The following is a 27,996-nucleotide window of genomic DNA, read 5'->3' as shown; positions in this document are numbered from 1 at the left end:
TGCTCCAGGAAGTCGCAGGAGATGAATGGGAGCCGCACGGCAGCCCAAGAGCCTTCTAAGGAAGGTGTTCCTCCTTCAGAACGCCATCTGCCTGTCTGCCGCCTCCTTATTCTTCATTCAGCTGTCTTCCTTGTCTCATTTTTTATGATGGTTCTCCTAATAATACTCCAGCTTGGACTTAGGCCAGGAAACTAGAAGATAAGTTTCTAGGGAACTAGAAAATCTTATCTTACTGTTCTGGAAACTCCAGAATTTGGGAGATAAGAATGATCCTGAATTCTTTTTCCCTTTGGATAATTGTCATGACTTTAACAACTCGTTCTGTGGCTAGAGATCCTAGGAAAATTTCTGTTTTCTTAAATAACCATTGAAGGTGGTGAGGCATCGGACAGTGGGCAGGTGGATGCACCTGGAAGGTGGAACATTGAGAAACAGTGACCTAGAAGAAGACCTGGCCATATTCACAGTGTACAGATTCCTGTCCATGGCAATTTTGCCTTGGCTCTAGTCTTGGGAAAGAGAACCAGTGGAAGGTGACAGCAGCAGCCCCTAGACTCCAGCCATTCAGGACCTTTGGAACCACGGGGGACTCTGGCACTCCAAGCTGGGCACTGGCTCCGTGTAGAAGGGGGGTCTGGGTATTGCGTTCTGATTCATTCTCAGCAAGATGTGGATACAAACACATTCCCAGAGTGAGGGCTTGGTGTGGCTGCTCTTAAGCCAAGGGAACTAGAAAATCTCATCTTACTGCTCTGGAAACTCCAGAATTTGGGAGGAGGGCAGGGACACACAAACATTCAGTCCATAACAAGGCAGAGTGCTAGTCCCGCCTCGTTTTGTTGTAATGAGGGGTAAGTGAGATGTGTTGAGGGCACTCAGCCTGGTGTTGGCACATAAGGAGCCCTCGATAAATGTGGCTTGAAAAGAAGCCAGAGAGACCTGAAGGTGATAACAGATGACAGAGGCCACTATCTCCTTCTGTCTCACTGGAAAGCAACTTTTATCATCTCACTCGAAAAGCAGTATAATGTGGTGGTTAAGGGACTGGGGAGCTTGGCTATCTCAGTCCAAGTTCTAGCTCTGTCATATATTAGCCATGTGACCTTAGGCAAGTGACTTAAGTGCCCTGTGCCTCAGTTTTATCATCTCTAAAAGAGGAGAATGAATAAAATAATAATTTCTACCCTGCTGGATGATGGAGATTCCCTAAGTTAGTACCTGGGAGACACTTGAAACAATCCCAGGAACCTACTGAATGGCACGTAAGGAAGAGGCGTAATCATGAGGTGATGCGTGGCTTGAGACCTACAGGAACTTCAAAGTCCTTCCCAGGTTTGTAAGTCAGTCTGAGCTGACAACATAAAGATCTGCTCACACATCTACCTTCCCCGCTGGACGGTGAATTCTCCGAGAGTAGGCAAAGTGATTTTATTTATCTCTGTGTAGCTTGCCATCTCTGTTATGATGCCCAACTGGGTGCCAGACACAGTAGTGGGCATACTGTAGGGATGTGGTCCATGTGGGCCAGTGCGGGTGGGGAGCTAGGCAGGTGAAAGGTGAGAGAAGGGCCTCGGGGACATCGCACTAACCAGTCACCAACACCAACTACAAACACCGTTACGCAGGAGAAATCAGGTCAACGTTTCGTCTTCAGTGTCAGCACCAAAGAAAGCCTAAGGAGGCAGGAAAGAAAAGATGATGATCTGCTTATGTGTTTTATTATTATTATTGTTTATTATTATTATTATTATTATTACTATATGGTTTTGTGTATGTGTTGTATGGTTCATTTCGTGAAGGCGAATGGAGTGCCAATCCACTCTCTCTCCCAAGACGAGAGCCGAGGCAAACTTGCCATGGACAGGAATCTGTACACTGTGAATACAGCCAGGTCACTGTTTCTCAACGTTTGTAATCTACTTTGTACCAGGCTCCTTGAGGTAAAACACAATGTCTTACTCATGTTTGTAACTCCTTCAGCCCCTAACACCTATCACACGCTTTGCCCGTAAGATGCTCAGTAGCCATACATGAATACATTGAGCTTCTGGAGTCCAGGAGGGCACTCACTCCTCCCCACCCGCCTCGCCCTTACATCTTCCCTCCCATCATCTACCTTATAAAGCACAAAAGCACCCCCCAGGCGTCTTCTTACTCCATTCTGTACTGACTCAACCACCGCCCTTTGTCTCCCATTTCAAATGTCATTTAGGAAACAGGATTCTAGAAATCTGGAGCCCAAAGTCACTTTAGACCCTGCAATCCAGTTTTCTGACCTGAGGCAGGTCTGTAATGTCTCTCCCCAACTCCATTTCTTGCCTTCCTCGGTGAATATTTTCTGGGTCCCAGTTAGGCATTAGCCATTCCAGAAAATATTTCATGTTCCGCTCTCTTATTGCCACACTCCTGGACCCCGCATTCCCCCTGGAGACTGAGCACTGGAGAGAGATGGAAAAGTACTTGGAATGTGTGTGCATGTGAGGAAAATGCTAAGTGTTCTGTCTGATGACTTCAGTGACAAGTCTGCTTCTTTAGAAACTTGACTAGACAGAGGGCGAGGGAAAATGAAAAGGCAGAAATATGTTAAGCTTGGCTGAATAATGGCCAGCAGGGTGAAAAGATAAGATAACCACCCACCCACAGGATTTCTACCCTCCAGCCCAAGAAGGCTGGCAACAAGCATCAAATCTACTCTTAATGGAGGGTATGCTTGAAAAGTAACTTTACAGCCACTTGTAGGAAACAGAATAGGGAAGTTGGTGAAAGAGAGAAGATGCCTACGTGTGTGGGATACTATCCCCATCTCGGAAAATAACCATGATGATATGATCTTATTTGGGATCATTTCATTAAAACAGATTCAGCAATTAATGCCAGTGTTGCTGTCAACAATCGTAAGGGCATGAATAGATACTGAGCAAGTTGTGCTGAGCAGCCCGCAGGAGGATGTCTCCCTTAATCCTCCTGCCGTCCTCTTACAGATGAGAAAATTGAGGCTTGGAAAGGTGAGTTTCCCAATGTTATCCAGTTATTAGTGCCAGGACTATGACTCAAACACAAATCAGTTTAAGAGCAACATCTCTGCTCTTGTTTCCTTTGTAGTAATATGCCCAGTGCATCGAAGTGGACCCTCTTAGAACGCTGCTTCTGTTACCTTCAGAACGCTCTGGTATGGACAGGGCAGACCTTGACCTTGTTACCTGAAGATGTGAGCCTAAGCCAAGCAGTGCCATTTACCAGCTGTGTGGCCTTGGGTAAAGCCCTTCATTCCTCTAGGTCTGGATTACCGAACCCCTCAAATGAGAGTGGTTTTAGCTCTGTGGATCTCACTAGGTTGTTGTGAGGAGAACATGAAGTAGCTGTAAATAGAAGTGCCTGGGGCACATGCAAGGAATTACCGGCACTCCCTATCCTTCAGGTATTGGGAGTTGGTACTAGGCAGCTAGGAATAGAAAACATGGTCCGTTGTCTGCTGTCTGGTGTTAGCATTAGTTTTGGCTCCTCTCCTCTTCCTACTCCAAAACTCGAGATTAATTGCCAGCCGCCTTTCCAATAGGATTTTGTTTTCCTTTGGTAGAGAGGAAATGAGCCAAAACTCACCCCATAATTCCATTTTCGGCAATAAGTAGAGTGGGGTCCCTGACAATCACCCTGCCTACCCCACAGGACAACTGGGAAACTGTTGACTAGTCATGCATGAAAGAGCATGTTCTAAGCAGTAAAGGACTATCCAGAGAGAAGAAGTCTCAGTCAGAGAGCTCCATGCCTGAGGGACGGATCTTGGAAATGAGTAACTATACCTATGTGGCCAGAATCTGCGGGACAGACATGCCGGGGAGAGGTGCCAGGTCAGTTTCCAAAAAGCACCGTGGAAACCAGTCAGTTGCATGGGAGGCTGGTGAATTCATGCTGTCCGTCCTCACCTCCCTTTGTACTGACAATTCCTTGGCCTCCTCCAGTTTTGATTTCCCTTGTTTCAACTTCCTGTTCCTGTATGACTGCTCAATGGCTCAAGTTAACCTCACTGGGCCAAGTGCTGCAGAAACAGAGACATGTACAGCATGACCATGCCCCCGTGGAGCTCGCAGGACAACAAGGATGGGAGAAGACAGAGGTTGTGGGTACTGGGTGCCAAGTGGTTCCTGCAAACTAGAAATGGTACAGGTTTGAAGAGAGAGTGGCCCACAGGGGAAGTCACTGGGGAAGGTTTCTGAAGCAGATGGGACCGCGGCTATGTCTCAGAGGCAGGACTTGCAGAATGAATGTATTATGGTCCTCCGTTGTTGGGGGCTTCTAAAATCTGTTTTTAAAAACACTTTAAAAATGCAATCTGCTGGGGTGCCTGAGTGGCTCAGTGGGTTAAAGCCTCTGCCTTCGGCTCAGGTCATGATCTCAGGGTCCTGGGATCGAGTCCCACATCGGGCTCTCTGCTCAGCGAGGAGCCTGCTTCCCTCTCTCTCTCTCTGCCTGCCTCTCTGCCTACTTGTGATCTCTGTCTGTCAAGTAAATAAATAAAATCTTAAAAAATATAAATAAAAAAATGCAATCTTCTGAAAGATCAGGAAGCAGAAATGGAAAAAACTGGGTAAATAATTTTCTTGGAGATATTCCTGCACTTACCTAGTACTAGATTATCCCAAAACATCAGCTAAGTAGGGATCATCTCCCCAAAAATTGGGGGAAATAATTTGAGATTGAAAAAACCTTCATCATGAGAACTCAATTGGACTTCATACACTTACTTTATGGATTCATTTTGGGTAAGAATATACATAGGCCTTAGCATCAGACCATTAATTGGGATCAAAACCTGGTTCTATCTTTTACTATCTGAGTTAACTTGGGCAGAATTACCTAACTTCTAATAGTTTCATTTTCCTTACCTGCAAGCTAGGAATTCTAATAGTATCTGGGTTACTGGGAGGAATTAAATGAGGTATTTGTTTAAAGCACAGTGTGTGGCCCAGAGGAAGCTCTTGCTTATAGAGGAGGGGGACATCATTAGGTTTTCAGCATATAGGGGAGATAAAAACCTCAGTTTAATCTCGACTGCCTTCTTCAACTGCATCATCAGGGCTTCCTTGCTTTGTCATATAGTTCTCCCAGACCCTTCAATGATGGGAAATCAATAAGTGGGCTTTCCTGCCCCTGTATATTTTTCCAGACTTTGCACTTGGTCAGTAAGTCTATTTTCAGTCCAAATCTCACATGCTCCTTTGGGACTTTTCATCTGATAAACATTCCTTGTATGTTCTTGAGTATGGTATCCATTCCCTGAACCCTTACCCAGAGCTTCCTTGCATGTATATCTGCTCTGTTAGGCACAAATATGACCTCACCAGGGTCAGACAATGGCTACGATTTCATCTGGACCCTGATGACCAGTCCATAGGCTAGAACCCAGAGCTTAGCAACTGGCCGAGGCCTAGAAGGCAGTTGGAAACCAAAGAACAGTCCAGCCTGATTGTTTTGAGATGCCTGCCCTTAGGCTGCTATAAATGAGCTTGAGGAATCAAATAGGAAAAGAGAAAGATCATTCCGTTATGTCCCTTCTCCCAATTTTTTGACTCAAGAGTTTGCTAATTTGCCTCCTGTTAAATTAGTGTTTATCAGAATCTCCTGGGATCTACTGAATCAGAATCTGGGATTAAGACCTGGGAAGCTGCACTTTTACGGTTATGCCAGATGTCTGTAATATGGGGACGTCCACAACTACACTTGGAGAAGGACTCCCTAAACCTCTCTCTCACTGTGTGTGAGGCTGGAAGGAGAGGTTGTCCAAGAGGGACCCTCCACTTCAACTAGAGCACCTCTGATTTTGCCTGCTGTGCTTGGTTATACCTCACTGTAGGCTTCCTTCTTCACACAAATTTTCTTCAGATTTAAAAAATGGTTTTTGATAGCCATTGGTATGGAAAGAGCATTGGATTAGGAGTCCAGGTGGCCTGTGTTCAAGTCCCTGCTCTGCCATTTACCAGCTGCGTGACTCGGGCAAGTTGCCAACCTTGATTGATAAACCATTCGAGGAAGGCTCCAGAAGCTAAGGCTGTGGCCGGGCAGCATAATGAACAATTTTCAACAGTCATTCTTTATCTCCCCTTTTCGTAAGAACTTTTCCTGGGCATTGCCTCCTCCTATCTCCTTGGGTCACCTCCTGATGATGGAATGCACAGGTAAGCGTTCTTGGAGAGCGCCAGCTCACTGGAACCAGTCCCCAACCAGATCCACCCATCTTCATGGCCGAGCTCCATCTTTCCTTTCAGGCTGTCCTCCCCCTTCCCTCTCCACCATCACCATAGCAACACAGTGGTGTAAAAGATAAAAGAGCTAAGGCATCTAAATATAGTCCGAGTCTCAACACTTCCCGCATGGCGCCTAAAACCTAGGGGGTGACAGCTAGAAGCATCCAAAGAATGAGTGGCAGCCAGGAGGGAGGATGAGTCACAGGAAGGGTCGAGGATAGAAGAGAAGGGCAGGGAATGGTGATTTACTGAGCCTGCTGCCTGTGTCTTCTCATCTAGGCTACACACCACCCGATGTGGATGCTATCATCTCCATGTTACTGCTGAAGACACAGAAGCTCAAAGAGCTTAGGAAGTTGGCCAAGGTCACACAGCTGCAAGCATTAGAACTAAGACTTGAACTCGAGAGTCTGCGACCCCAGAGTCTAGGTGTTTGCCCCACCATATCACATATGCAGACGCAGGTGCGAGAGCTTGCTGGGGATGCTGCACTGTTTGAGCAGGTCATAGAACCACGCTGAGGGCAGAGCTCCACTGAACTATTGGATGGGTTTAGACTCGGTGTGATGGAAACTGGGAGGAGAGGGAAGGTATATGGCTTCGACCCGAGCAGCCCCTAGGTGTTCCTTGAGGGCTGAAGGGAGCAAGAGGGAGTGTTGGTGAGACAGTATTTTCTAGGTGCATGTCACGGAGTGGGAGTGGAGGCCTTTGTCATGCCCTAAAATGGAACTTAAACTGGTACCACAAAGGGCCTGATTAGAAGCCATAAACCAGAGCAGGCTCACTGTGACTCACACCATCACTCATTCCCTCATTCAGTCATTCCACAAATATTTTTATTATGCACCGGACATGTGCTCAACATCAGGGATAGGGACACAATTAAAACAAGGACAGCCCCAGCCCTCCTGGAGCTTAGAGTTGGGGGGGGGGGAGACAAATGAGGAAATAATAACACACTTGATTGCTTCTTTACAACTGTGATGGGGACAATGAGTACCTAACAGACGAACATTGCCTCCCTGATGGTATCAGTGGAAGGGAAACACAGAAGCTCTTACAAGTGAACAAAATCCACTTAATCAATTAAAAAAAATTTTTTTAAGATTTTATTTATTTGACAAAGAGAGAGAGATCACAAGTAGGCAGAGAGGCAGGCAAAGGGAGAAGAAGAAGCAGTCTCCCCGCTGAGCAGAGAGCCCGAGATGGAGCTTGATCCCAGGACCCTGAGATCATGACCTGAGCTGAAGGCAGAGGCTTAACCCACTGAGCCACCCAGGCGCTTCAACTTGATCAATTTTAAAGGTGATGTGCATTTTCAAGGTGAACAAGGCTGCTGTCCTCGGCCTTGACCAAGGTAGCTTGGCCTTCACCATGGGCCTGTGTGGTCAGTGCACCCAGCAGACCCATTCCCTGCCTCGTGTCTTCACTATAATCACGAAGTCTATATAAACCACACTTTCAAAACACAACAAACTAGGCCCAGATTAAATCTGACAGCAAGGAAACAAATCACGTCTTCTTCCTCCAGTGCTTAGTATCGCCAGCGTGAAACAGAGTGTGTGGTGTGTAGACAGGATGAGTCAGGCTATGGTATTGGCTCCTGAGGGCTCGTGGGAGCGGCCCTGGGAAAGTGTCTGTGAATTAGGCAGGGGCAGGACAGGAGGGAGAAAGCATCAGAGTGAATTTCTGTGGATCCAAAGCCTTAGCAAACTACCGCAAGGCAGCCAGTCTGGGGGCTGCTGTATGAATGAGTTAGAATTAGATAATATAATGTGTGTGGAGCCCTTTAGCTCTTCAGAGAAATGCTGTCTAAATACATAGTGTTCACATCAAAGATAATGATACAGTACTCTATTTATAGTGCTCGGCTCCCTACCTGCTGGCTCTTTCCCAGGAATGTGGGGTAGATGAATGGGCAAGGTCTGGAGAATGTGCTTCAAAATCCTTGATTAAAGGCCCTCCAGACAGATGTAGAATTTTCAGCGCATTATATGACTGTCACTGTCATTGTGTTTTCTTTTCCCACCCGGAGTGTCACCGCCTTCTGTTCCAAGTGCACAGCTCTGCCTGGCTGTGGGCATGCCCTGAACGTCATGGGGAAGACATCAGCCCGCAGATGTGCAGTAGATACAAACATGTCTTTAACTGAGGGTTCCAGGGGCTGTGGGCTAGCTCCCGTCAGCGGGCCCTCGCCTCTCTGTGAACACAGGCTCTCCACCACAAGGGGAGAAGTATGCGTGTGTTGCACTCGAAATGAGTATTGACTACAGACCTTCTGGCCCCAGGAAGGGTTGAGAGGTGGCAGTTGGAGGAAGACACTTGTCATGGAAGGGAAACAGACTCGCTTGCACTGAAAGCCAGTTAGGCCACCCCGCCGCCAGGCCCATGGAGGGAGGGAGCAGGGTCAGAAGTCATTGACATGGGGGCAAGGTGGAAAAGGAACCCGAGCGACGGGCACTGATTGGGACTACAAAGTCAGACTCTTGCATCTCTGGTAAACGAAAATGGCGCGGAGGACGCCTGGGTGGCTCAGTTGGTTAAGAAAAGGGCGCGGAGGTGGGGGGATTGTCTGTCAAGGAGAACAGCCAGGATCAGGCTCCGTGGGCAGTGAATTCACATGCTGCCTCCACTTCATTGACCTCTTGTGGAGCCCTTTGCCGAGGCCGAGAAGTCTTCAGTACAACCCTTGGTACCATTGCTTCCTCCACACAAACCTCCATGGCGATCATACAGGATCCTTGCGGGTGTCTCTTCGCGAAAGATGGGGTGGGATGAAAATAGGCGCATGAGCAGCCTCACCGGCCACGTGTGCGCTCCTGCCTCAGGAGAAAGCCAAGAGCAGCGTTGGATAGTAGGGAAGGTGGCCCCCCGAAAGGCAGGCGCTTGCACTGGGGCAGCAGGTGCTACGGAAGGACCATCTCCATCAGCGGAGAGATGTCCTAAGACTTCCTAAGGTCCTTATGCAGAGCTGGGAAATGAGCAGGGGTGCTGAGGAGATGTGAGCCCTCTCCAGACATACCCCCTCGTCTCGAACCATTCCTCGGGCCAACCACGGAGCTCAGAAAATACCCTGCCTGGTCCCACACCAGCCCTTGCCCTACTCCCAACCGTGTTGCCCTCTTCTGACCTGATCCTGGAGACTAGGGAAGAAGGAATCCTTTTCCTGGTGGCTCTGGCTCTTACTTAAACAACAGACCATGACCACATTCAGTGACATTTTGGACTGCTTACTACATGCCACTTCCCATGCTCCGAGTTTTACTTCTTTGTCTCAATCCTTTCAAAAACCTTCTGAGGCAGGTTTTAGTATCACACCCATTTTAGAGAAGGAAACTTAGACTCATAGAGAGGAAATAATTTGCTGCGAGTCCTAAAACTCTTACACCCTGAGTCCAGATATCTCTGGCCACAGGGCCCATGCTCTGAACCACTAATGACAGAGTGACTAATGATTTTCATGGAGTCCGTCACCGGAAGGAAGCATGGAAAATACACTGCAATGAAGCCATGAGTGGAGTATTGAAGTGACAGCAGAGCCAGGTTTCAGCCAAGGTGACTCCTTTCGTGCATGTGTCTAGGTACATGTGTCGAGGACGGGGGAAGGGAGTTTAGACTTGTTTGGGAAGGGAAAGGAGAGGGATTCAAGTGACCTTTTCATAAAAGTAGCCCAGGGGCAACTGGGTGGCTCAGTCGGGGAAGCATCTAACTCTTGATTTTTGGATCAGGTCATGATCTCAGGGTCGTGAGATGAACTCCGTGTCAGCTGCACACTGAGATTCTCTTTCCCTCTCACTCTGCCCCTCCCTGCTCCTAAAAAGGAAAGAAAGAAAGAAAGAAAGAAAGAAAGAAAGAAAGAAAGAAAGAGTAGCCCAGTAACCGGGCTCTAAAGGGAGTTGAGTTGTGTGGGCAGGAATGGAGTCACGGAGATCAGCCACATCTCTGCCACAGCCCTCGGACCACTGACCACTGGAAGGCTGGCTCTGCAGTCCGTCCCTGGCTGGAATTCTGGTTCCCCCATTTAGTACTATTCATTCATTCCCTGAACAAACGTAATGGTACCATCTCTGTGCCAGAGATAGTTCAGGTGCTGGTAAATGCGATAGCCTCAGTTTCCGTCCTCACCGAGCTTGTATTAGATTGGGGGAAAACAGACCATGCGTAGATAAACAAGAAAGACAAAACAAACCGAAGCGGTTTGGTGGAGAGTAGCTGGAGTCCAATCCCAGGGAGTGCACAGGGAAGTAACATGCACGCTGAGACATTTTAAAAGGACCCGGTCCTAAGAGTATCTGGAGGTGGAAAGATCCAGACAAAGGCAACTGCTTAGGCAAAGGACCCAAGACAGGAATGAGGTTGATGGATTTGAGGAAATAGAAAGCAAACAGGGGAGGACAGAAGGTGAGGAGGGTGGGAAGCCAAGCTGAGTTTTTGTGGGCGGCATCAGGTTCTCTGGGTGGTTTTGGAGCCCCCCAAACCCAGCAGTTAGTTGCCTGGAAACCTATTTGAAATGCAAATTCCCAGGCCCCACCCAGACCTTCCGAATCAGAAGCTCTGGGGATGGAGCCCTTGGGTGATTTTGAGTACTAATGTTTCAGAACTCCTGGGCTAGATGATGCCATTTTAATTGTACTCTTAAGTATGAGAGGAACTTACTGAGGGTTTCCGGAGGGAAGTGGCATGTTATGATTTTTTAAAACAAATTTTTAAAAGTTTATTCTGACTGTAGAGAGGAGAATGGGCTGCAGCGGGGAAAGCGGGATGGAAGCAGGGAGCTGGGTTGGGTGACTGTCGTATGGGTTGGGTGGCTGTCGCAAGGGTCCCATCCTAATGTGACAGTGGTTTGACTAGGGCGGCATGGCGGAGAGGAGAGGTGGACCAGAACTGACAAGGTCAGGGAGGCAGAAACGAGTAGCCACAGAGAGCTGGCCACCATCTGTCCAGAGCACAGTTCAGAGGCAATATTCTCCGAGAAGACATTCCACCCTCCCCCAGTCCCTCCCTATTGTCTAAAAATAGGGAGCACTGCCGAGATCCAGCCTGTCCCAGAGGGCAGGTGCTTCCTCAGCTGCGGGAGGACAGGTGAGGGAGAGCAGTATGGGAGGGATTGATGCTATGAGGCTCAGGAAGTTGGCGGGCATCCTGGAAGGCTAAAGTTGTTAGCTCTGGAGAGTAAAGCAGGAGCCCTACTGACGGCGCTTGCGAGCGCTCGTTCTCTCTCTCTCTCTCTCTCTCTCTCTCTCTCTCGTGTGCACACCCAGTTACTGAGTTGAATGAGACCCACAGTTTCCATAGCAAGGGTTGTGTTTTTCTGGTCGTACCATTACCCACAAAAATCCCAAGAGAGAAATAAGGCCTCCCGCCCCCCTTATATAAGCTCAGAGAGAGGGGAGGACCAGGGGGAAGGCAGGGAATGAAGCCTCAGAGCCCAGACTCCCGTCTTTTGCTTCCTGGCCTTCTCTCTGTCACACCAGAAGGCACCAGATGGCCACTAGAGTTGATTAGGGTTAGGGTGAGGGGAGTCAAGCTTGGGCCCTGTCTTTATTTTAAATGTGTGGTATTTTGTTCATCACGATTGTTGTATTAATTCTTACTTTTTAAAAAATCGCAGTAAAATATGGCTGATGTGGATTACTGGGTCGTTTGGTGTACCCTTAAATTTTGCACCTACTCCTCACTTGCCTCAGCCTGGTACCATCTCTGGACCCATTGCTCTCTGCTCCCCATCAGCCTCTTCCACTGACCATTCCCGGAATATCAGAGCTTTAAACACTGGCAAATAGGATTTGTATGCCCCTCACCCTTGTGAAAATGTCCGCTTCTACCTTTGGACTCTCTGTTCTCCAAGAAGTTTGCCTACTACGTTCCTGAAAAGGTCACCAAGTCCTGTGAAACTCGCTGTGAGCTAGGTTGTCACACTGGAGGGGACACAGTGCTCCGCGCTGCTGCAGCTGAGATGGGGCTCAGATTTAGGCAGTCTGCTCCAATCGCGGACAGCCTGGACCCCGTTTTGTCTCTAGGTGGTGCAAAACAAGAATTTGCCCTTTGGCTGGTAGAAGAAGGCAGGAACTGGAAATCAGTTCATGCAGGAGTCTGGCAGGTGGAAATTACTGACAACCCCGCTGGGACCCACAGCACAATACACTCAGATGGTGACAATGGCTGACAGTGACCCGTCTGCTGTTTTCTCATCCAGAGCTGCTGCTCTGCGCACAACCCCAGGGGGCGGCATTTCCATTGACTGGCAGGAGAACAGAGCCCACTGCTGGTGTGCCACACGGAAGCTCTGTCTTCGTTTAGTCCCTGATTGATTCAGTCAAGAAAACATCTATAGAATAAGCACATTTTCCATGTAGTTAAGTCTCTAATTGAAGGATTTTCTCTAACCAGCCCAGGGACAGGACTCTTTCCTGAACTTGCTATTCACTGGGCTTTCTAGAAATTATCCAGCAGCAGTACAGGCCGTATACGTGCTCTTACGGACAGGGCATGAAGTTGGCAGTACAGAGCCTCGAAAATGTTTGACTCGAATCCGGAAGAGCTGGTCCCTCTCGCTTCCTAATTATTAGCAGGTTTTTCTTGTACCTGAAGTTTGTGTCCATACGATATGGTCTTCTCCACTTTCTGCTTGGATCAAGGTCACTCTAGAAAATGAGATACCCGGGGGCACCGGGGTGGCTCAGCCGTTTGAGCATCCGGATCTTGATCTGGCTCAGGTCGTGGCCTTGGGGGTTGTGGGATGTAGCCCTGTGTCAGGCTCCTGGCTCAGCCCAGAGTCTGCTTGAGACGCCCTTCTCCCTCTGCCCCTCCCCTAACCTGTGTGCACACCCTTGCTCTCTCTCAAAGAAAATCTAAAGAGAGGGAAAAAAAAAAAAAAAAGAGAGAGAGAGAGAGAGAGAGATGCCCACTGGAGAGGGAAAACAAGACAGAGAGACCCAAAATCTCCAAAGCCGTTAATCAGATAACCAGCCACTTGGTCTCTTCGGTGCTGGGAGCACACAGGTAAATAAAATGATTTTGTAGATAATTTTCATTGCTTTTCTAGGAAGGGAATTTATCAGCTTCAGGGTACAGCAGGCATTTGTTCCCAGACCATTGGTAGGTTTGTTTGTTTTACTTCCCCTCTTGACTTAGAAGCAAGTGGGAAAGAATTGGAGCTGTGAATCGTCCTCCCTTTCCCAGACCCCACTCAGTTAAGGAGAGGCAGAGCAAACATGAGGGCTGTACAGGGCTAGAAATAACCAAGTCACATGTAGAGCCTAACCCTGTACAATTCCACTGCTCTGGGGATCGGAAATCGGATGCTCCTTTGAGAATAAGTGGGACTTTCTTTCTTTCTTTTTTTTTTTTTTAAGATTTTACTTATTTATTTGACAGGTAGAGATCACAAGTAGGCAGAGAGGCAGGCAGAGAGAGAGAGAGCAGGAAGCAGGCTCCCTGCTGAGCAGAGAGCCTGATGCGGTACTCGATCCCAGGTCCCCGAGATCATGACCCGAGCCCAAGGCAGAGGCTTAACCCACTGAGCCACCCCGGCACCCCTAAGTGGGACTTTCAAGGCCAGACTCTCCTGTTAACCTAGAGTGGAGCTTCCCAGCCCTCACTCCACCCCATCAACCCCACTCACACCCACACTACAGTAATATGAAGCCCTTCCCACCACAAGGCAGCAAAGAGGGAGAGGAATCTATCCCAGCTTAAAGAGAAGAGAGCACTGTCATCCTGGCAGAAAAGTTGTAATTAGACAGTGCATGAGCACATTGATTTTCCACGTGTCTGAGCACACACTCACAAACACACAGCACTCTCTTTGCATTGTTGGCTGGGAGAAATGGTCTTCTCCCATTGCATTGTTGGCTGGGAGAAAAAGCTTCCTTGAGGTTCCCGCTTTGTTCAAACCAAGACGGGTTGGAGCGACCTGAGGCAAGTGTGTTGATTCGCCTTATTAAGATAATACATTTCCTAGAGCTTACTGTGACCCCCTACTTGCATGGAAATTCCACACAAGCCAAGGGAAGCAGCAAAAGGGATGTTTGTCTGTCCATGTTCCCATCATAGGACTATAAGCTTCATGAGAGCAGGAACATACTTCCGATATGTAACGACTGGGTGTGTTACCGGGGTGGTGAGTTGTGTAATTCCTTGGTCCTCGTCTTCTCCAAGGAAAGAGGGATGCGATAGAGTGAAAGTAGCAAAGGGTTTTTTGTTTAGCAAAAGGAGACAGCTCTCCCCAGAGGCAGAGGAGCAAGAGGAGAGGAGGGAGGCAGCATGCTGAGCTCCGCATTGTTATTTTCTGGGGGGTCATTTGGTCTCCTCCCTCCCATCCTGTTACCATGGCTCCACCCATGCACGTGTCTTGGTTTCTTCCCCTCCAACCTTTTGTGCAAGTTTATGGTCGTCATCTGCCCACTAGCCGCTAAGACAACCCACAGGGTGGGGGTGGGGGGACCAACCTGCAATGCAAATGGTATTACAGAGATATTATAAGAGCCTTGGGGTTACTAGCAGATAAGGTCTTTCTTAAGTGTGCAGGTTCCAAAGCTGGGGCCATCTCTGTTGCCCTATCTTCTGCTTATCAGTCTGGGCTAAACGGCAAAAAGGGTTGGTCTAAGGGAGATGGAGCGGTCGCTGGGTGGAGACCGTCCCTGGCAACTGTGCCTTTGTTATCCTCCATTCTCCCTGGCTGCTCCTGTCTATCTAACTGCCTGCTCTAACAGGTTAGGAATGGGTGGATGGATGCATCGTGGACCGTGTATCCAGTAAGCCCTGAAGAGGAACCAAAGAAGGAGAGAAGGAGAGAGAGGCAAGACATATTTCGAGGCTTTGAAATAGAGCCTAGCTCAGGAGGCAAGATAATGATGTGTGAAGGCAGTATGGACTGCACCAGGCAGTAGATGACTGGATTAGTGCAGTAGTCAGAAGGTCAGGAACCCATCATGGGCTGGATGTGTAGGAACATCCTCCAGATCTAGGTGGTATCTAGGTTCTATTTGAATGGAGTAAGGGGCACCTGGACAGGTAGAGAGGAGGGCAGACTATCCCAAGTGCTTATAGGGCCCTTTATCCTTGACCCTACCTTCTCTCCTGACTCATCTGCTCCCCCCTCCCCCCTCCCTCGGTGCTCTAGCCAAACTGAACTCATTTCATCACCTTGAAGCCACCATGTATTTTTTTTTCCACCACCAAGACTTTGCATCGGGCATCCCCTCTCTCTGGAAAGAGGAAGACTCTTTCTTCTCCTTGTGGCCAGACCAACTTAACTCACCATTCAGGCCTCTGCTGAAATACCCCTTCCTCTGGTGAGGCTTCCCTGATTTTATTCTTGACCACATGCCTCCTCAGCTCTGTTCGTCCTCTATCATCACACTGACCACACTTGACTGTGATCATTTGATTGCTTATCTGCCTCCCCGCTACAGGAAAGTCTTGCTTGAGAATCACGTCTGCCATGCATTAGGAGCTTCCTAAATACTTAGTGAATGAAGTATTATGCAGTTTCATTGTGCGGTATCATCATTAGGAAGGAATGGATGCAGACCTGTACCCCTGGGGATAAAAATATATGTTTATAAAAAATTAAAAATTTTTTTTAAAAAAAGGAAGGAACAGATGGGTGGATGAGTGGGTGGGTTGATGGAGCGGTGGGTGTAGGAGGAAAGGGAGAGAGGGAGGGAAGAAGGAAAGTCTCCAGGGTGAGCAGGAGTACGGCATGTTTTGAGCATAATGAGAATCGAAGTGTAGGCTTTCTGTGGTCAGGCATGAAAAGATAAAGTTGAAGAGATGGGTGGTTGGATGGATGGATGGACAGATGGACGGACGGACATTACAGAGAGCTTCTAATTCCTGAACTGAAGGGTTCAGTCTTTATCCTAGGAAAGCATGGAGAGAATAAAAATTTGTAATTTAAAATGTTTTTTACCTTGTAGAGCTGACCTGCAAATCATGACAGCCTTCAAAAGGAAGGGTGCCTATAAAGATTTTATTTGTCAGAGAGAGAGAGAGAGAGAGAGAGAGAGAGAATCACAAGCAGGGAGAACAGCAGGGAGAGGCAGAAGTAGGCACCCTGCTGAGCAAAGAGCCTGATGTGGGACTTGATCCCAGGACCCTGGGATCATGATCTGAATCGAAGACACTTAACCAACTGAGCTACCCAGGTGTGCCAAGGATGCCTATTTTAGAAGACTGATTTTCTAAGAAATAAAAATCCCCTCACTTTGCCCTGACCTTTGGGAGACAGAGTGAGTGGCTTCTTTGGGGGGTTTTGGTACCACTTTGCCTCTGACCCTATCCTGAAGACTAGATCTGTAATCATACAGTCATGTGAGATGCACTTTTCCCTTTAGCCACGGGTAAGAAGCTCTTCAGGCATTGGGAAAGTGGATATTTGGGAGAGCAAATGAGTCAATCATGAGGTACAGTGCCCAGTACGAGCCCAGACATTCCAGAATGACCACCAAGTCCTCAAACGTGTGCAGGTGTGTGCCCATGGACAGGCCCAGCAGTCAGGTCTTAACTGACAGTGGAGACAAAATGTTCATACATTTTGCTTAGAGAAAGCTCTATCTTTGTGACTACAGGTACTCATAACTATGAAGAAGTTGCAGGCTGTAGAGGGCTTATCAGAAGGGCCCAGAATAGATGCCAAAGCAGCAAAGATCACGTGCATGCTCCTTCACATGCACCCAAACACCCCTCCCTCCCAATTTGTACCTCCCTGCGTCGTCATCAAACAACACCTGACTACCCCTCCTTGCGCCCCCCGAGTTGCAGAGAGTTCTTCAGTGAAATCCGTCTCTCTGCCTCAGCCTGTCCCATATTCCTGCTGGTTCTGGCATGCGTATGGAATAGTGAGTGAATCACACAAGAGTCTGCCAAGCAGGACTGCTGCTTACAGTTGTGCATGTTGTGCACTGAATAAAGACCCTTGAGTGGAAAGCTAACAATCCAGCCAGTTCTCTCCATGCCAAGCCCAGCATCCTGATGCGTTGCTGTGCAAGCTGGAGAAAAGCACCCTGTCCTTGCCAGGCTCTGCATCTCCAGGGCTGTGTCTTTTCTCAACTTTGCATAGAGGTGTTACCTAGCCTAGCAGTGGCCCTGCCATCAGGACAGAGTATTATGATTATAAAATAGATACGGCAAGACAGTTTCAAGAGATCATCTGGCTTAGTTCCTGACTTTGTGAAATGAACAAGCCTCACATATTGGTTGTCTATTGCTGTGTAACAAGTTGTCATAAACTTTGAGGCTTAACACAATGTCTAGTTATCATCTCACATTTCTGTAGCTCTGAAGTTCAGGTCTGGTGTGACTAAGTTTTCTGTTCAGGGTCTCAATGAGGCTGACATCAAGGCTGGATTGGGCTCCTATGTGGAAGCCAGGAGGAAATGTCGGCTTCCAAGTTCATTCAGGTGGTTGGCAGAATCCAATTTCTTGTGGCTTAAAGCCTGAAGGTCCCAGTCCTTGCTGTCTGTCATTCAGGGAGCAGCCTGCTGCTAGAGGCCACCTGCATTCCTGCTCATACGACAGCCTTCATCTTCAAGCCAGAAACAGTGTATTGAGACCCTCTCATGGTTCAAGTCTCCGGCTTCCTCTTCTTCTTGGGCCCAAGAAAACTGTCTGCTTTTAAGGGCCCAAGTCCTCTCTTGGCCACCCATGTTCCTTTTATAAGCCAAATCTTTGAGACTTTTTTCCAAAGGCTTGTTTGGAGAAACACATTCACCTCACTGTATCAGATCATTGCCCATTTCGAGGAAACACTAGCATGGACAAAATCATTCCAGGGTCAGAATCAATCAGAACCACCTTTTGTCATCCTAACCTCTCTTAAACATTTTTTAGTAGAGTCTGACGCTGTGCGTGGTGTGCTGGAACTGGCTCCTGCTAGTTCATGAGAGCAGATTGTTAAATGTTTAGGAATTTTGCAAGATGGTCATTAAAAACTTAGTTGCCTGAGATTGACTTACAGTGGGTATTTATGCTGTGGAAGGCATAAACCCTAAATCAGAGTTCCTTTTTTTGTCTCCCCCCAGAGAGCTGGTCTACCAGTACCCCACTGGGTGTAGACCTTTACAGGTCATCTACCTGACTCTGTGCAGCAAGCAGGAATCCTCTCCATGGCCATTTTCACGCATATTAATCATCCTGCTTTTTAATACCACCAGGAACCGGGCAGCCACTCCCTTATCTGCCACTTCATCTCATTGCTGTCATGGTCTGTGCCGAGTAGAAGTCTGCCTTCCTGCCAATGGCCACAGTGCTTTGGAAGCAGAGTCTGTGACAGCCCCAGGACCACTGAGCGGTGTCGTCTTCTGCAACAGACGCCTGTCCCGTGGATCCACATTGCAGACCTCACTTAGAAGCACGGTCCTTAGAGCCACACTGGGTTCACATCCCAACTCTGCCACTTACTCAGCTATGACCTTGGGCAAGTCTCTTAACTTTTCAGGGATTCTGGTTCCTCATCTACACACTGGGGAAAAAAGCAGTACCTACCTCACTGGTTATGGCAAGGTTCCAGGGAGCTCATACCTGCAGAGAGAACAGCACCTTGCCTAGCAGGTTTCTGACTCACTGGTTTGGTGTAAGGATGAAATTACTTAATGTTCATGAAGTGCTTGAGTAGCACAGTGCCTGGCTCAGGGTAAGCACTATATAAATATTAGCAAATGGATTTGAAACATGGTTTGCAGACCTTTCACTGTACCCGTCACCCTACTCTGGGTGCACTCTGATGTCCCCCTGAGAATACAGCATCTTAAAGGACCTACTAACTCCAGCCTGTGGCTGAAGTGCTACCCTTCCATTCCAGCCTCCTTCTCCCTAACGGGTGCTGGCGTTTGAGCAGCTGTCTGATTTTCCCTCCTTTTTTAATAGCATCAGAGAGACCTCTCCAAGGAGTCTTGAGCCCTAGACCAGCAGCATGGGTGCCTCCTGGCTGTTTGTCAGGAACGCAGGGTCTCAGGCACACCCCAGATCCACTGAATCGAAATCTGCATTTTAACAAGATCCCCCAGGAGGCAGACATATGCACATCAGAGTCTGAGAAGCACTGTTTTGGGGGACCCTATGGACATCTATTTTCAAGAGGGAATCACTTGGGGGCATCCTAAATCTTTTCATGAGACAAGGAACCTCTCCCCTAGACCTTGGTAAGAGCCAGGGGAGTGCCAGGGTCAGGCTGTCTGGGTGTGGCTGGGGATGGGAGGGGCTTTTCTGCCCTGAATTGGGGCCAGAAACCTGCTGGGGGAAGAGAGGGGGGTCTGCTCGTGCCTAATAAGGAAGAGTACAAGAACCCAACACAGAGCATGAGGCTTCTGAAAGCTCCCACAGAAAGGCTTACGGGTCCACTGCCCGCTGTCCTCCAGGCCTGGGTGGAGGGAGCTTTGTGAGTTGTGAGCAGGCCTGGAGCACCTGGAAACGATGAGAAAGAACCCTTCTCGATGGGGAAGAGTCATTTCATAGAAATCCGAAGAGCAGCTAAATTAGAGATTACTTAGAGATTACTTTTAGAAAAGGAGGGCCAAAGGGTTAGCCAGCCTCCTACTCCCGGCGCAGTACCCAGGCAGAACCACTTAGGAACCGAATTTCTCCCCTGCTGCCTGCATTTAAATGGGAGAATTCTGTGGTTCCTCGATGTGGCACAGCTCAGGAATGGCGTCCAGAGTTTATTATCCTCCTGCTTGCATAAAATAAGCGGTAGCAGTAATAAGGGACGTTTGCTAAAATCCCAGCTGCACTGTGTGCTAGCTGTATGACTCCAGGCAAGTGACTTAGCCTCTCTGAGAATTTGTTTTCTCATCTTTGAAGTGCACGTAATAATTCCTATGTTAGACAGGGGAAGTAAGGATGAAATAAGGACATTCTCTTGGTGTTGAGAATGTAAATGTGTATCTTATTGCAAATCCCTTTCCTGTGTAAAGCCAAGTCCACAGGGCCCCCTCCTCCAGGGTAGTAGTCATCCATTCTACAAATAAATGCTGCTTCCTCGCTCTCTTTCACCCTCAGGGAACTCAGTGGCTAAAGAGCACCCTTCCCTTTGCAGTGTCCCGAGGACGAGAGGCCTGGTTTGGAATTGGGTGTCCTCAGTGCAAAGGAATGTTCTGAGAGGCCAGGCAGGCAGACCAGAAACGGGTTTCCTGATCCCTCCTGGCTTGTTGGTGGGAGAGCTCCTGGGAGGGTCTTTTCCAAGCAGTGACCCCTTCGAGCTTGGGAGCGCTGCCGGCTTTGGTTCCTCCCTCAGCAGAAGGCTGGGAGAAGAAGCAGGGCAGGTCAACACCTCGCCTTGGTATGGTTCAAAGCTCCCAGCCAAGCCCCATGAATTCAGTCCCAGGGTGTTGCTGGAGAGCGGTCCTGGAGACAGACGAGTGGAGTGGGCTCAAGGACAGTAGAGTTGGATGACACTGGGCTTCTGGTCTCTTCGGCCCATGGAAATCCTTGGGCATTATATCAGAAAAGCCTTCAAAGCAATGTTTTACTGCTGCTCCTAATGAGTTTTTGCTGCAAAAAGGCAGGTGTGTTCTCAGCCGTGTCAGAAATTCACCTCCAGTCCTTCAGCAAGTCATGGTCAAGGTCCTTCTCCACGCTGGCCACTAGGACCGTGGCGGCAAGTGAGGCAGTTTCCCTGTGCTTACATCCCAATGTGGACAGACAGACTAGAAACAAGAAATTTAACAAACCAGCCATTTGTCTTCAGGCTGTGATTGGTGCCCTGAAGGGAATGAGCAGACGGACCATAGAGGAAGGTGACCCATGGCGGGGAGGGTAGAGACAGTGAGCAGGAGAAAGACACAAGGAGGTCAGGTGCCCACGGAGGGCTTCTCCTAGGAGGTGATGCTTATGCGGAGACCCAAAGAATGAGGATAGCACAGACCCAGGCACAGTGAACAAGCAAGGATGATACCTCAAGTGGAAAGGGTCTTGATTTAAGGAATAGAAAGAAAGACCGGTGTGTGGGGGACTCCCGAGCGAGGGGAGAAAAATGGGAATGGAGTCAGCAAAGTCACCAGCAGCTGGGATGTGTAAGGTCTTAGAGGCCATGGTAAGGGCTCTGCATTTATTCCAATGAGAGTGGTGGGATAGGACTTGGATTGTGTTTTTAATAGCCCTGGGTCATTATGGGGGAAGGAATCGAAGGAGGGGGCAAAGGCAGGAATATCGCTTACAAAGTTATTACGAAGTCCAAAGGAGACGTCAATGGGTGTCTTGACTGGGGTCTCAGTAGCAGAGGGAAATGTGGCAGCAAATTACATTAGGGTTGGGGTGGGGTTGGGGGAAAGAGTGAGGAGAAGGAAAGAATCAGCGGTGATTTCCAGGTCTGGATAGACCATGTTGCTGTTGACTGAAATGAGGAAGAACAAGTTAGGAAAGAGAACTCAAGACCCGGCTGGTGACTCTCCCTTAATTTAAATGTCCTTGTGGCTTCATCTGTGGCTTGAGCAGAATTGAGGACTTACTTGGTTTTCAAGAGCTGGAAGAGAAAGGGTTTCTCTAGCTCCAGGCAGGGTCCAAATGGAGGTAGTGCCATCCCCATGACTGATCCCAGCGAGGGAGTCAGATACCCCGTCTCCTGCACTCCTTCCGCCAGTGGGTCCGCTAGGCCCACCTCAGTTCCTCGGGCCACTACTACTGTCTAGCCTCGTTTCCCTGTCTTCCACTGAGTTATTGATGGCATCTCTTATTCTCTTCATCTGTTCGCTAAAAGTCACAAGCACAAGTCACAGACGGTCCCCAGACGTGGTCTGTCCAGCCCAGAGCTTGTCACTGACAGAGACTCAAGGCCGGATTTTGAAAAATCGTGTGAGTTGCTGTCTGTACTCTCACTTTAGCATTATCAGCCCCTCCGCTAACCCATCTAGGATGGATCGTCCTGCACTATCCAGTCCTTTCTTTTCTTTTTCTTTTTTTTGGCTAAGATTTTATTTATTCATTTGGCAGGCAGAGATCACAAGTAGGCAGAGAGGCAGGCAAAGAGAGAGAGGAGGAAGCAGGCTCCCTGCTGAGCAGAGAGCCTGATGAGGGGCTTGATGCAGGGCTCGATCCCAGGACCCTGAGATCATGACCTGAGCTGAAGGCAGAGGCTTTAACCCACTGAGCCTCCCAGGCGCCCCTATCCAGTCCTTTCTTGACCTGACTTCCATTTCCGGCCTGTACCCCGTCTTGAGCCACCCGTTCTATCTGCTGATCTCCCCTTATTTTCTGACTTAAAGACTGGAGATGGCAAGAGTCCCTCCCATACGACTCTCAACCCCCCACATCAGGGTCCTGTTGCCCTTAGTAATAATGGTTGTTATTTATTAAGTGCTCACGAGGGAGGGAATGTGTCCCCACCAAGTGCGTCACGTGCATGATCTCATTTAAGAACTCACTGAAGTAGGTGTTCAGATAACAAATGAGATTTGAAGAGCTTTAGCTGGTTGCCCCGGGGTCACCCAGCTAGTGAGAAGTGGAGGCCCGATCTGACCCCAGGTCCTCAGTGTCTAGTACCAGGGCCGCTGCGCTCAAGGAGGAAAGTCAGAGGCTGAACGCTCATGCTTTCCGTGTTGGCGAGCCAGCTTTCGCTGCGACAGCGTGGCTGCGGCAAGTGAGGACAGTTTGGCGTCTCTGATTTTGAAGCCGCGGACTGGCAGGTGCTAGGGTGTGTTAGTAACCACTCTTCATTCACCTCGGGAGCCACAGGCCCACATTGGTTCTCTAGGGTCAGCAGCGTGGACAAGGGAAGCTCTGTAACCATCCAACACGCTCGACGGGGACGTGGGAAAACTTGGGCGAGCAGAGAGGTTGTTCCAAGTCAGAATGTAAAGATAGTCCTACTTGATGTATGTGTGTGTGTGTATATATATACAACATATATACGTGTGTGTGTATGTGTGTATATGTGTGTGTGTGTGTATATATATATATATATATATATTTTTTTAAGGGAGGTGCAGAAGACCTCAGCCTCCTCAACAAAGGGTCCACAAAGGGTAGGCCTGTGGCCCCCTCAAGTCTGCAAGGGTGCACGCCCCATGGGCAGCTGGACAGGGCTCCTGCATGTGTCCCTTCGTCCCACTGCTGAGGGGAGACTCAGCTCTGGGCACACCCCTCCAGCAGTGTCCCACACCCTCTGTGACCGGCCTCAACTGGAGTCTGGTGCTGGAATGTCCCCATTATTAAGCAAAGGTTGGGGGACGCCCAGGTCCATCCTTGTTTTTAAAGCTCCTAGTAATAGGAAGGAAGGAAGGAAGGAAGGAAGGAAGGAAAATGGAAATCAGGACTACAAAAATTGGTTTATGTTTTTCATTGTTTAGCACCTTTTAAAGATTTTTTTTTTAAATTTATTTGACAGACAGAGATCACAAGCAGGCAGAGAGGCGGCAGAGAGAGAGGGGGAAGCAGGCTCCCCGCAGAGCAGAGAGCCCGATGTGGGGCTCCTCCCAGGACCCTGGGATCATGACCTGAGCTAAAGGCAGAGGCTTTAACCCACTGAGCCACCCAGGTGCCCCTGTTTAGAACCTTTTAACGTAAAAATAGTATAATTGTGCTAATCGCAAGGTCACTATAGGATTTGTAAGGTAACTGGGGCTCAGAGCGCCCTAGAGTTCATGTAATCCAGTTCTTGCCCCCACTGAGGCTGCAGGCCTCATTCGGAGGTAGCTTACAAGCTTTTGAAGCCCTCTGTGAGTTCCAGAATGTGTGACTTGAGCCGCCTGGCCCTCCTGGCTTCCCCATGGTAGTCCCTGCCACAGAGAAAGGGAAGAAAAAGTCCTTCTGTGTCCAGGCAAGACTCCCACAGGCCAACAGGCCCCCCATCTGCGTCCTTTCTATGACATATGCCTTTCAGACCAATACCAGCTGATTTCAAAAGTCAAAAAGTTCTCCCTGTCCCCAGAGCGAGAAAGATAAGGAAGCGAACATCACGGAGGACCTAAATGACGGGACCATTATGCTTATATTATTTCCTTGCTCTCACAACTGCCCTGGGACGGTGTAAGCATTATTTAACCTGTTTCTGTATGAGTTACATTATTTGTCCAAGGTCACGTGGCGTATCCAAGATTAGAACCCAGAACCTTTGACTTTCCAGCCTTTGAGTCTGACCATGCCACGAAGCCCCACGAAGCCTAAGAGGAGCCCAGGGAGCCTGGAAGGAGGCCTGGGGCAGCCCCTCCCCTCGGTGCCCCCGTGGGGACAAACTTTGACCTTTCTGGATCTTTTTACTGTTTCTTTCTCTTCCTGTTCCTTCTCCCAGCTGGCTTGCTGCCACCCCAATCTGCTCCCTGCTTATGATACTTATTTTTCCATCCACAGCAAAACAATTCACATCAAGGTAATTGATGATGAGGCGTATGAGAAAAACAAGAATTACTTCATTGAGATGATGGGCCCCCGCATGGTGGATATGAGTTTTCAGAAAGGTGTAGTACCCTGTCCTCCACACTAACATTAACGTTCTCTCCTCTCCTCTCCTCTTCTGGTTCTTTCTTTCCCCAGGCTGTCTGTCTTCCGTTCTCCCTTTCTTCTGCCCCTCTCAATCCACGTCCCCTTGTTTTCTTTCTTGTTCTCTCATTTCCTCTCTTTGCCCCTCTCCCTCTCTCTGATCCCAGCACTGCCCTAACACCTGTCAGCCTGTCACATGGGATCCGTAAGAGGGATGTTCAGGAGTCAACGGTAATTTTTGTGAGATGGAGAAATGGGTATGGGAAAAACACAGTGTGGGGGAAAGAGAGAGAGAGAGAGCCAGAGCCCGGAGTATCATATACGGGGCTCTCTGCTTCTCCTGGATGTCTTTCTATATGGGAAAGAGAAAGACCACACAACCTGGCGCCAGGTGGGAGGGCAGTGCTGGGAAACTGGCCTCCGCGCTCAGCACAGATTCCCATGGGCCGCTATTCTCAGGGCTAAGCTTAGAGTCTGCAGACATTGGCAATCAGTGTATTTGGATTTGGGTTCTATTTATGGTTCATCCCATTCCTCAAAGCAGGCCTTAGGAGCCATTTTTTCTGAATATTCCTGCTATCAAGGTGTGTTTCCCTCCTGACCTTGATTGAGCTGAAAGTACAGGTTTTAGTTTCAGGTCAAGGTTGCAGACCTATCTGCTGGCCTCTTGTTTTTGCTGCAGAGAACATCTAGGTGTGGTGGCAGAGACTTAGAATGGTGGGCTGGGGATTATGGCTTGAGTGGAAGCTTTCCCACAAGATCACAGTATTTCTCAGAGTAGATGAAGCCTTTGCCTTCAACTTAAATGACCGCACACACCCCAGACTTCCCACAGGCAAGTCAGAACATCCTCTTCTGGACAGACCATCTGGGTCAAGGGGAGCCACCAGTATCTGGGGACAACTTTCCTTCCCTCCAGTTCATATTCCTCCAGCAAGGCCCTTGGTCCCAGAGCACCCACTCCTAACTCACAGCAGAGTCCCTGCAAGGGAAAAGCTGCCAGGCTCACAAATCCTAGGTAGCCCCAGGTTCCCATATCTAGGGCTTAGAGAGAAGTTTCTAGAAAATCTTCTTATCAGTCATTTAGCTTTGTCTTTTGTCTACTGAGCAAGGTATGTAAAGGTGTCCAAAAATAGCACCGAAAAGGGTGACCTAGAATGTACTTGTGAAACACACACACAAAATCCAAGTGCACAGCAAACCTTATGGCCAGCAAACCCCCTCAGATCAGTCTACCATTTTACAGACAGCAAAGCGGAGCGTGTCTTCAGAAGGAAAGAGGAACATCAGAGGCTCTGACGAGACATTTTAGGTTAGTTTGTTAGTACCTCTTTGCCCTTTAGAGAGCATTTGGGACCCAGACCAAAGACAAAGCAAGCAGAAAATAACAATCATGGCTCGCTACTGGGACGTGCGAACCCCACTGTGGTTCCAGGAAGGACCAAGATGGGGAGCGCAACTTCTCCAAGGACAGCTGGCCTGAGCCAGCCTCATGCGAGTCTCCAGAGGGGAGCGATTTTCAAAGAAACTTGGCTTCGCTCGGTGATTTGTTTCTAAACGACACTAGGCTCTGTTGAGATGTCGAGAAATGATTATCTGGAGCCTGGGGAAAGCTCCTTCACCACTTTCCCCAGGCCTCAGATAATCAGCATTTAAGGAAACCAGCCTTGGCGATAGAAGTACAGAGGTGATTTAGAATTTGATGACATATCATTTTCTTTACATTTTCCTAGGAGTGCTTCAGCGGTAAATATTAAAGGAGTCCTGTATCACATGATGGTTAATACATACTCATTTTCGTTCCCACTACTGGAGCCCTAAGATCAAGAATGACAAAGATATTAGAATTCTGCCTTCTTTCTCTCCTCTCTCTCTCTCTTTTGTTTCTCTCCCTCATAAATACTTTTGAAGTTTTCTTTAAGAGGCTCACATAAGAAGTGAGTATAGACACAGGGAGGGAAAACAAGCCCCTGGCTTGGTACTATTGGTATATTTCCTGTTGGTGAAGGGCCCTGGATTGTTCCCAATGGGTCAGTAGTCTACCTGCTTCCCGAGGAAATGCCAGTTACCATGTGACACCCCGTGGAATGTGCTGCCCCGCTGACTTCTTACTAACCATCAGCAGGATCTAAACTGACTCCCCCCCCCACCAGCACCCCCCTTGCCCTTCCCCTTTCCCTCCTGTCCTCCTGGAACCCTTCCTTTGCCCACTTTTCCTTGCCTCCCGGCTCCCTTTCCTTCACACCCATAAGCAAACTACGACCAAGGAGACAAGAAAAGCTGAGACTGTTTTTTTATATGAGAAAAATACAATCCACCATAGTCCTACCGGATGCCGCCACGGCGGGACTGGGCTGCATGTGCCAGGAGTGATGGGGAATGATTTTAAAGGCTGTGCTCCAAATGACCAACCAATCTACCGACCCAGTCGACACCCTCTCTCTCTTGTTGTCCCTACAGGAAAACCATAAGGGTTAAAATAGTAGATGAGGAGGAATACGAAAGGCAAGAGAATTTCTTCATTGTCCTTGGTGAACCGAAATGGATGGAACGTGGAATATCAGGTGTGAGATTCTTTCAAAACAAAACAAAACAAAACAAAACAAAAAAACAAAAAGAAAGGAAAAAAAATGAAACTGAAAAGCAACAGCCACAAAAAGCAACTCTGTTTTTTTCCTCCCTGCCCCCACCCCTCACCATTTTCTTCCCTTTTCCTTTTTCCTCTTTTTGACCAACGGACTTTTTTATTCTTTTCCCTCCTGTATTCTCGCTCTCACCCTGTTTCGGTGTCATCTCTGCCTTCTTAGCCTTAGCTGATTCCCCAGTCCTCCTTTCCCACCTTCTGGACAGCGCTGCAGCCTCAACTTCTCATTACCCTTCCGAGTTACCTCCTCCCGCCCCGTGCTCCAGTGATCTGATCACCACTGTCCCCGGCACTCTCCCCCACAGCCCCCACACACCCATGGAAACTGAAACTGTGGAAACTCCTTGGTGGGCGGGGAGGAGAAGAAAAAGAAAGGAATGTGCTGCCATGCATGTCTGTGCCCTTTCCTGCCTTCCTGTCCTCCTACCCTTCACCCTTGAGCCTGGACTGAATGGGGGAAGAGTCTGGGAGGGGGGCTGGGGCCCGTGTTGCAACGATGCTTTGACAGTTTCCTGCTGCATTCCCCAACCTTCCTTGAGTGCGTGGTTATTCCCTCGCAGAGTGGTTCATAGGCCCCTCTGCCCTTCATGGAGGTAAGTGTCTTATCTGACTATTTCACAGCTGGGGAGACCATGGTATGAAGAGGTGTGCCAGGTGTCAGAGGCCATAGCTCCTGAGACCTCTCTGAGACAGAGC

The 27,996-nt window shown here is 48.7% G+C and overlaps 1 protein-coding gene across 3 annotated transcripts in view; it reads left to right on the top strand.

The window, feature by feature from the left end:
- The window catches only part of SLC8A3 (solute carrier family 8 member A3), a 136,776-nt gene that overhangs the window by 93,504 nt on the left and 15,276 nt on the right, over positions 1–27,996 (top strand). For all 3 annotated transcript variants that reach the window (XM_045071045.1, XM_045071036.1, XM_045071052.1), the window contains exon 3: positions 27,117–27,220. In XM_045071045.1, coding sequence (XP_044926980.1) covers positions 27,117–27,220 — 104 coding nt within the window. The remainder of the gene's footprint in view (positions 1–27,116; positions 27,221–27,996) is intronic.

Source organism: Mustela putorius, unplaced genomic scaffold (genome assembly GCF_011764305.1).
Source record: "Mustela putorius furo isolate JIRA1106 unplaced genomic scaffold, ASM1176430v1.1 tig00000129_pilon_pilon_pilon, whole genome shotgun sequence".
Classification (NCBI taxonomy): Eukaryota; Metazoa; Chordata; class Mammalia; order Carnivora; family Mustelidae; genus Mustela; species Mustela putorius.
Note: the sequence above shows the minus strand (reverse complement) of the source record. Positions and strands in the feature narration are given on the sequence as shown.